We start from the raw sequence: 8,438 nt of genomic DNA on the forward strand, positions 1-8,438 counted from the left end.
CCTCTGCACTTGGGCTACACTCTTTACTCTTTCTTCACTGTCCTGCCTACTGTCCCCACGAACTGCTTTCCTTGTCCACGCTGGCTAATTCTGGGAGGGTCAAGGTACAGGAGGGGAACAACATGGAGGGTCACGTCACAGGGCAGATGAGGGAGCTTGCTGCTGAGCTCCAGGCTGGTGAGTTCTGCCAGGCTTCAGTTGCAGGCTCTCCACTCGAGACCATACACCCCAACCCCCCACTCCCCACCCCCACCCCCACCCCCCACACCCGTCTTGCCATCCTCTGCCTCCACCTGCCCCGCCCCTGCCTCTTCCCCATCCTTTCTCTCCTCCCGCCCCACCCTCACCCGCCGCCTCCTCCCCTGCCCCGCCCCCCGCCTCCCTCCTCTCACCCCGCCCCCTGCCTCCTCCCCCTTCCCTTCTCTCACCCATCTGGCACCCACTCCTGGATGGCCCTGAAGGCCTAATGAATGGTGCCAGTCTCCGTTCCAGTTTTAATTATGCAGCGGGGCTTGTTTCCCTTTCTCTCTCTGAGGGGCAGATCTGAAGCTTAAGATTTTTAGGAAAAGGGCGTCACACAGTTTGAAAACAGGGCTGTCAAGCCCCTCTGGCGGAAGCAGTTGGGGATCGGAATGCTGCAGCTCACAAGTGTTTATCAGCGGTTTGAGGAAGATAAGTGGGGGGATCCGAGAGGAAATCTTGCAGAAACATTGGTAATTTGTCTTCTCTGGTCAGATTATTTGCTCTTCCTTCCAAGCAAGTATTCCTCTCTTCAGAGTCCAGGTTGGAACACGGGACTGCTGGGTCCTAGCCCGAGACAGGAAGCCCTGCTGCAGGCACTCATTCATCTTGTGCAGGCTTGGGAGCTTGGAGGACGGCAGGAAAAAGGGAAGGCATTCTCTCTAGGTACCGGCACACAGCCTCAAAGGCACCTGTAGACTTGGGAGTTCTAGTTTTTTTTAAATTTATTTTTATGTATTTGGGTGTTTTACCTGCATGTATGTTGGTATACCACGTGCATTCAGTGCCCATTTGAGGCCAGAAGACGGCGATAGTTCCTCTGGACTGGAGTTATGAGCTGCTACGTGGTTGCTGGGAATTGAATGCAGGTCCTCTGGAAGAGCAGCCAGTACTTTTAAGCACTGAACCATCTCTCCAGCCCCAGAGGTTCTTTGAAATACACCTACAATCCCTCCAGTAATCCCAGGCTAACAACAGGAGTCTATATTTGTGAAGTGCATTGTTCATGTACCCAAGGTGCCCAAGTTTGTATCTTGTTCAAGCCCTGGGTTTTTGTGGTACAGGTAGGGCTAGGAAGACCCAGATATGCAATATTCATGGCCACATCTTCTCTAGCTGCCTAGCTCAGCATCCAGGGGCTCATCAAAGGTTGACTTCCTCTGCTGTTCGAAATAGCCTGTATTAGCAACACGCAGGGATCTGCCATCTGTTAGTGACAGACACAGACACCAGTCATGTCTAGTATCTCACGTCTATTATCATGTCAACCCACCTTCTTGCAGCAGAGTTAAGCAGACAGCTTTTGCAACTGGATGTCTTGAAATGCAAGTTTGATCTCTCTGTATATATGCATGCACACTCCTGGACTCGAAGGGGAACACATGCAAATGCACCGTGAGTTCAAACTACTCTAAGACAAAATGCATTTATTGCACCTATTTTACGGAACTGTATGGGCTAACCTGTGCTCAGCCGTCTTAACGTGAGATAGAGTAGGCCAAAGATACCCAACAGGATGGCTCACTGGGTACTTGTATCCAAAAATATTAGCCACCAAGTCCTCTTAGGGTGTTGCCTGTTGGTACATATAATAACATTTCTGCCTAGGAACAGCTGCCAGATGATGGCTTGAGATGATGCCACACTGTGTGTTAACACCCAGCAGAATCCAAAAGAATATGGTTCCTATGAGTGCAGCTTTGATGCCTCTGTAAAGGTGAAACTCATCTATCGCATGAGTTACCATCTATCCATATGTGCACACACACATATGTGTGGGGATATGTATGTGCATATATACCCATTCTTTTTCTTTCTCTTCCAGGGTATCCTCCAGGTATTTGAACTGGGAACCCTGACCTTCCTTCCAGGGTCGCTGTGAAGACTCGGAGAACTGACTCGTGGGAAATCCTGAGCACAGCACACAGTAGGTACTCAGCCACAAGCTGATCAGTACCACCAGCTGTTTCCTGGAGACCAGAGGACTCTCCTTCAATCCCAGGGCACCATCTCTGACCCACTGTGAGGCACATTGTTTGGGGCTGGGCGCCATCTGGTGGTAGCTTTTCCCTCTCAGGTCCCTTCAGGTGTGAGGCTCCATCCCTGTCACCCCTGCCCTCCTCCCTTTACACCCAACAGGGCAGGGATGCTCCAGGGGGAGCTGGAGGGAATCGAAACTGCCACTTTGGTCAGTGCTTCCTTCACTTCCTTCCTGACCTCAGAGGTGCTGGGATCAGGGCTGAAAGCAGCAAGTGGGGTTGGGCAGTGAGGTGGAGGCTGGGGACTTCTCGGGACCATAGCTATGGTTTGGTCTTGTCCTCCCAGACAGCCCAGACCCAGAGGGTTTCTAAAGCCAGGCTCCCCAGTCAGAGATGGCCCAACAGCACATCCACACAGACCCCCAGGCTCTTATGAGGTAATTTTATTTCTTCTCATTTTAGGTAAAAATAGTAAATACAAGATAATCTTAATAAAGGTAAAAATACATTATTTGGATTTTGTTGTTCTCTAAACAATGACAACTTTTCTCTACAGTACGATTTTTGATTGAGTTTTTAAACTTTTTTTATATAAACAAATAGAACTATTTAGCTATTAGGCTATCTGGGTTCTCGTCTGGCACTTAAGAGTAGGTCACAGGTCACCTCCCGGTTCTGGTTGTGTATGTGTGTGTGTCTGTGTGTGTTGGGGAGGAATAAGAAGGGACTCGGGTGCAGAGGGCTGATTTCCCAGGACACAGCTGTTGTCCTGAGTCAAGTGGGAGGGCACACATGTGCATCCAAGATGGCCTTTTCCTGCTTTGGCCACGGAGGCTGGACAGGAGGTCTCGTGTGTATCTGATGGCACTTCTTTCCTCCTTGGAGTAGCTTGTCTCTCCCAACAGCCTAGTTTCATAATCCTGGATCCAGGCAGTTCCTGGGCTATAGATATCAGTCATGTGGCCATGACAGAGCCAGTGGTTCCCCGTATCCCAGAGGAGTGGAACAGATCCCCCTCCCCAACAGGGCTGAGACTGGGACACCTGGTCCGGCTTTGGAATGCTATTAGAGTGCCCTGGGCCACTAGATGTCCTTGCCCTTGTTTGCCCTCAGGTGGTCTTTGTTCAGGTTTTTCCCGAACTTCTCACTGAGCTGTTGGATCAGGTCTGCCAGCTCTCCTGTAGCCTGAGACTTCTCCTCCAGGAGCTCATAGCGAAGGCTTGAGATGTCTTGTTTGATCTCTTTGAGTTCACCTGCAAAGACAGAAGAAGAGGGCTTGCTGGGGATGTGTGTGCAACAGGAAGGAGCTTCTGTGCTGTGGGTGCAGGCCCAGCCCTGGGGTGGATGAGCTAGGGGAGGGTGTTGGGAGTCTCAAAGATCCTTGTGTCCACAGATGTCCGGGGAGGAGTGTCACCCAGCCTGTTTCCCATACACACAGCCCCTCCTCCCATTCCTGGAAAGCCTCCCTCACAGCTTGTCGAGGACCAAGTCAGGGCTGTGAATTGTCGGGCACCTGTTTCACACACTGCAGGCTCAATGTTGGCCTCAGAACCAGCACACGGAGATGTCAAGAGTAAGGCAGATGCTCATTAGCTGAGACATCCATTTCCTGATTCTCTGCTTGGTTCTGTGGATTTGTGCTGAGGGAAGAAACCCCAAGCACCAGAGAACAGGGCTCTGGACATGGATGCAGCCCCAGGGCTGGCCCACTGCGGGCTGCAGCTTCCCTTAGTTCTTAGAAGCAGCCTGACCTCCCTAATGTGAGCCTCCCTGATGCCTGCAGCTGCCTCCTCCCCTAACAGGGTACCACCAGTCACTTTCACTTTCTGTTTCCATAGTGACCCATGTGGTTAGAAGCCAGATGGGTCTGGGCCTGTGGGAATCTCTGTATTAAGCGCACAGGGGAGTAGAAAGGTTCTTTTCTCATATATTAGACACCAGATTCAATTCTGGCAGGGGTCCACTGCTTGTGGGTATATTATTCCCATCTCTTATGCGATGTGCTTAGATAGAGATCTTATATACAGGATTATACCCCTTGTTTTTATTAGGGTGCTTCACTAAGCCTCGGGCTCAACAGAGTTAAAATGACATCTGGGTACCCACCCCCAAACTGTGTATTAGTTACCTTCACAGCTACATACCACTTGAGGCTGGTTGATATGGCACCCCGAGACCTCATAATTGGGGCCCACAAGGAGCCATAGGGCCCCTGCTCAGCCTCTTGGCTCTGTGTGCTCAGCAGCTAGCCTGGGCATTGCCGTTTTGCAGGCTGTATGGTAGATACCCCAAGATAAGAGGCCAAGGGTCACTCAGTGGCCGAGCTCTTTCAGTAGCCCTGTGGCCCAAGCGAGGGGAGATAGGGCACCTCCAGTTATGGGCAAGAGTCTTTCAAATATCTATCCTAGGTGTTACACGACTAATGACCTGGTATAGCGCATCTGCTTCTTACTTAAGAATGTTTGCTTAGATGAGATGGAACACTAACTCACTCAGCGTGACTGACGTAGACAGGAACTCCAGTGTGCACAGAAAGCACCAGATGATGTTGTCTAAAGTGTCGGGCACAGGCCTTGCCACAGATGTGGGGAGGCATTAGGCTAGGCCCTGCACTTTCACCAGCTGCCACTGAGAGGGACACTTCAGAGTGCCTCAGAGAAACCCTGCTATCGACAATCTCAGACCTCGGAACAGAGACACGACGCTCAGCTGGGTCTGAGCCAGTGGCAGATTCTGAAAACAGGGCACGGGCTGACCCTTTTGTATATGTGCCCACACTAGAAGGTGTAAGTGGTGTGATCCTAGGCTATCCTGAGTTCAAAGGGCTGGAAGCCAACTGAGGATGTCACCACTGTGAGATGGACTAACAATGTCCCATTCCTCCATGACATCCACAATGTCACTGTTAGTGGCTGGCCTCAGGATGAGTTATGTCACACAGCAAACAGGAACTAAGGTGACACGTGGAAGTGGGTGCTAAGGTCTGGGTAGAGAGGGACTCCTGGACCTTCCAGGAGCCAATCTAATCATGTGCCTTCCTCACAGGTTGAAGGGCTGGGTGGAGATAAGGGACACCAGGCAGGGGACGGGGTGGTGAGAGGGGTGCGGACGTTGAGGGGGTGGGTCAAGTGCAGCAGCAACATGGTGGCCCAGCAGTGAGGCAGTGAAGACCTTGGTCTCCCCAGCTCATGGAGATGCATCTGCTTGTACAGAAAAGCAAGGCATTCTCCACAGAGAACACAACCCACAGCTACACTGGTCTCCACCCGAGAGAACCATGCTTGACCCCCGAGCTGTAAAGCCTGGAGTAAAACTGCTCTGGGGCCTCCCATACCTTCGTTGACTTCGTCGTTCTCTCTGTCCACCTGGGCCTTCAGCACGTATCTCTTTATGAGCCGCTTCATGATCTTCTGAAATGAGAGCACGGCAGTGCTCAGAGGCAGCGAGGCTGGCGGGGTCTGAGCCTCTCACCCAGCCCAGGCCTCAGCACTGGATACTAGCAGGTTAGCGTGGTCCCAGCGTGCTCTGCTCAGCAGAGGGACCTGGGCAGAGCTCTGCTTGGCCTCCCCACCATCCAGGAGGTGAGAACAGGACACTTCCTGCTGACTGGAAGCCAAGCCAAGGAGAAAGGGAAGAAGAACCATCTTGGAGTCATGGTTCTGCTTGATGCCCTAGGCCCACTGTTGCTCTGGCCAGACAGAGAATTCTGGGAAATCTTATCAGGTTGGCCAGGCAAATACAGCCCTCAGGGGTGACAGTGAGTGGCTGCTGTTCATGAGAGCAGCCCAGACCAGGTTAGAGGAAGCCATCTATACCTTGAAGGTTGCCAGCATCAGCCACACTCTCAGCTGGGCTTCTGAGCCTTGATGGGGAGACCACTTCCCCAGATGCCCATGGGCCTGACCCTGCACCTCCAGTTATGGAAGAGCAAGGGCTTTGTTCCCTAGCTTCCAGATAACCCTTAGGTGAACAAAGTTTGAACTCCACGCAAGGGACACCAAGAATAGAGCCATGTGTCAGCAAGCCTGGTGGAGCTGAGCTTTGGATTTTGCCAGCTAGTTGTTCCAGGGTTCCTGTGAAATCACACAGGTTAAAAATATTCCAACAACTGAGATTTCTGGCTCTTGTGAGCAGCATGGAGAGAGGGGCCAGAATCCCCTGCTCCCTGGTGCTGCCCCGTCCTGTGCTTGGTTCACCTGACCACAACCAAAACTAAGAGGACATGGCTAGATCTTCCAGAGTTCAGAAGCTGGCCGTGGACCTGGGCTCAGTCCCAAGTTCTCTCTGACCACAGGAAAACGGAACTGTGCTGTGTGCAAAGCACTGGAGGCTTCAGGCTATTTTCCTGTTGATGACCCCAGTAGGGACTATCTTGCCGAGGGGATGTCTTCAGACTGTGGTCCCAAGACTTTACCTTTACCGAGCAAAGTTTCTTTCACCCATGGCCTGAGTGAGCGTAGCCCCTCTTCACCCGTGCCTGTGGGCTCCCTTCCCCATCGCTCTATGGTTTGGATGGTGGGAACGGCTCATTAGCAAGCTGGCCCCCTGTTCATCCCCATGAAGTGGGTGTGATCACTGCAGTGTTTGAAGTGTCTGGTACATTCTTCTACTCCATGAAGCAGGATATCTACATTACAGGACCGCGTACCCACCCCTTGGTACCTTCAATGGAAATGGGAACCAAACAAACACAGAAAAATCATCCTTCACAGGTTCTCACAACAGAGTTATCGATTATCTGTTAATCTAAGAAATTCTGAGCATCCGCCTACTGCAGTTTTAGGCTGACCCAAGTACAAGGGAGCTAGTTAAAGCTATTTGCCATTCAAGACAAACCTCAATAATTAAGTGTTCCTGCTGGGTGCACTCCTGTAGGTTTGAAATGCCAACACTCAGAAGTCTGAGTCAGGAGGTTAGTGAGTTCCTGGGGTGGTTCCAGGTCTGGGCTACACAGTGAGACCCTGTCTCAGTGAAACAGGCAGTTGGCTTCTCCACTTCTGGAGTGAAGGCTGCTCATGATGAAGATGGCAAGGCAGAAGCTAGAAATGAAGGGGGTGAAAAGCACCTTTTTGTGGGTGCAGAAATCACCACACTGCTTCCTAGTTAGTTGTTAGTGTCTGCTGTGCTCCAGATTGAGTCACACAATCCAAGACTCCAGAAACATCCCAAGGGCTATACTTATCACTTTAAAACATGGCTGCCAAGCTCCAGACTGAATTGGGGAGATCAGCTCACCTGCCTCTTCCTTGGTGGTGGTGGTGGTGATGGGAAGAGGAAGAGAAGGAGGAAGAGGAGGAGGAGGAGGAAGAAGAGGAAGAGGAGGAAGAGGAGGAAACTCAGACATCCATGCTCCATCTTACACACCCTGTTGTGTTAGTCTTATTCACAGAAATGATCTCAGTCCTCCCAGAAACTCAGGGACAGGTGAATTGTTACTTACAGATGAGGACTTGTGGGTTCAGAGTGTGTGGGACTTCTCAAGGACCACACAGATGGGGAGCAGGGGAGGGAGAGGTTTAGATTTACCCGAAATGAAAACCAAAGCCGTAATAAGAGGTGAATTCCCTGGTGGTCTGGGAATGAGAAGCATTTCTTAGGAGCTGGATCTGTTAGTCAGTGGGCTTGGCTGGCTCTGGTTACCTCTTACAGGAAGAAGCCTATGTCAGCAGATGCGCAACCTCACAGTGCTACTGCAGAGGGAAAGAGTTGCTGGCCTTCTAGTCTTTAGGCTTAAACACACATGGCCCATCCTTGGCCTCTAACTGCTTGATCTGAGTGGGCTTCCGCAGTGTTGGGGTACAGAGGGTAGAGAATCAAACAACCAGGGATCTTTAGGACAAGATGGTAACGGTGTACCACAACGCATAAAATGGTTGGAAGATATTCTCCCTGATGTGCATGCCAGAAGGTTCTGGGTAAGATGGCCATCAAAGTTTCCTCTGCTTCATTGTGTGTGTGTGTGTGTGTGTGTGTGTGTGTGTGTGTGTGTATGTGTGTGTGTGTTGTGGGGACAGGGTAGGGTAGGTGGGATAGATGTAGGAAAAGAAGAGAGGGGAGGGAGGGTGCTGTTTTGTGCTGAACTGTAGACAGTTCTTTGTTTCCTTCCACTGAGTCCTTTGGTTTCATGAAGACGATCTCCCCCTGTCCCTGGCCCCCAACCCCATGCTGCTTTGGCTCCCCCTGTCCCTGGCCCCCAACCCCGTGCTGCTTTGGCTCCCC

General features: G+C 51.4%; 1 protein-coding gene across 1 annotated transcript in view; it reads right to left on the reverse strand.

Annotated features, from left to right (window-relative positions):
- Window positions 1-2,917: 2,917 nt before the first annotated feature.
- Window positions 2,918-8,438, reverse strand: part of Trpc7 (transient receptor potential cation channel subfamily C member 7) — a 123,082-nt gene continuing 117,561 nt past the window's right edge. The window contains exons 11-12 of the mRNA XM_028772105.1: window positions 5,554-5,629; window positions 2,918-3,472 (exon numbers count right to left, since the gene is read on the reverse strand). Of these exons, the coding sequence (XP_028627938.1) occupies window positions 3,303-3,472; window positions 5,554-5,629 (246 nt within the window). The 3' untranslated portion in view covers window positions 2,918-3,302. The remainder of the gene's footprint in view (window positions 3,473-5,553; window positions 5,630-8,438) is intronic.

This window comes from Grammomys surdaster, unplaced genomic scaffold (assembly GCF_004785775.1).
Source record: "Grammomys surdaster isolate TR1022 unplaced genomic scaffold, NIH_TR_1.0 211, whole genome shotgun sequence".
In the NCBI taxonomy this organism is placed as follows: Eukaryota; Metazoa; Chordata; class Mammalia; order Rodentia; family Muridae; genus Grammomys; species Grammomys surdaster.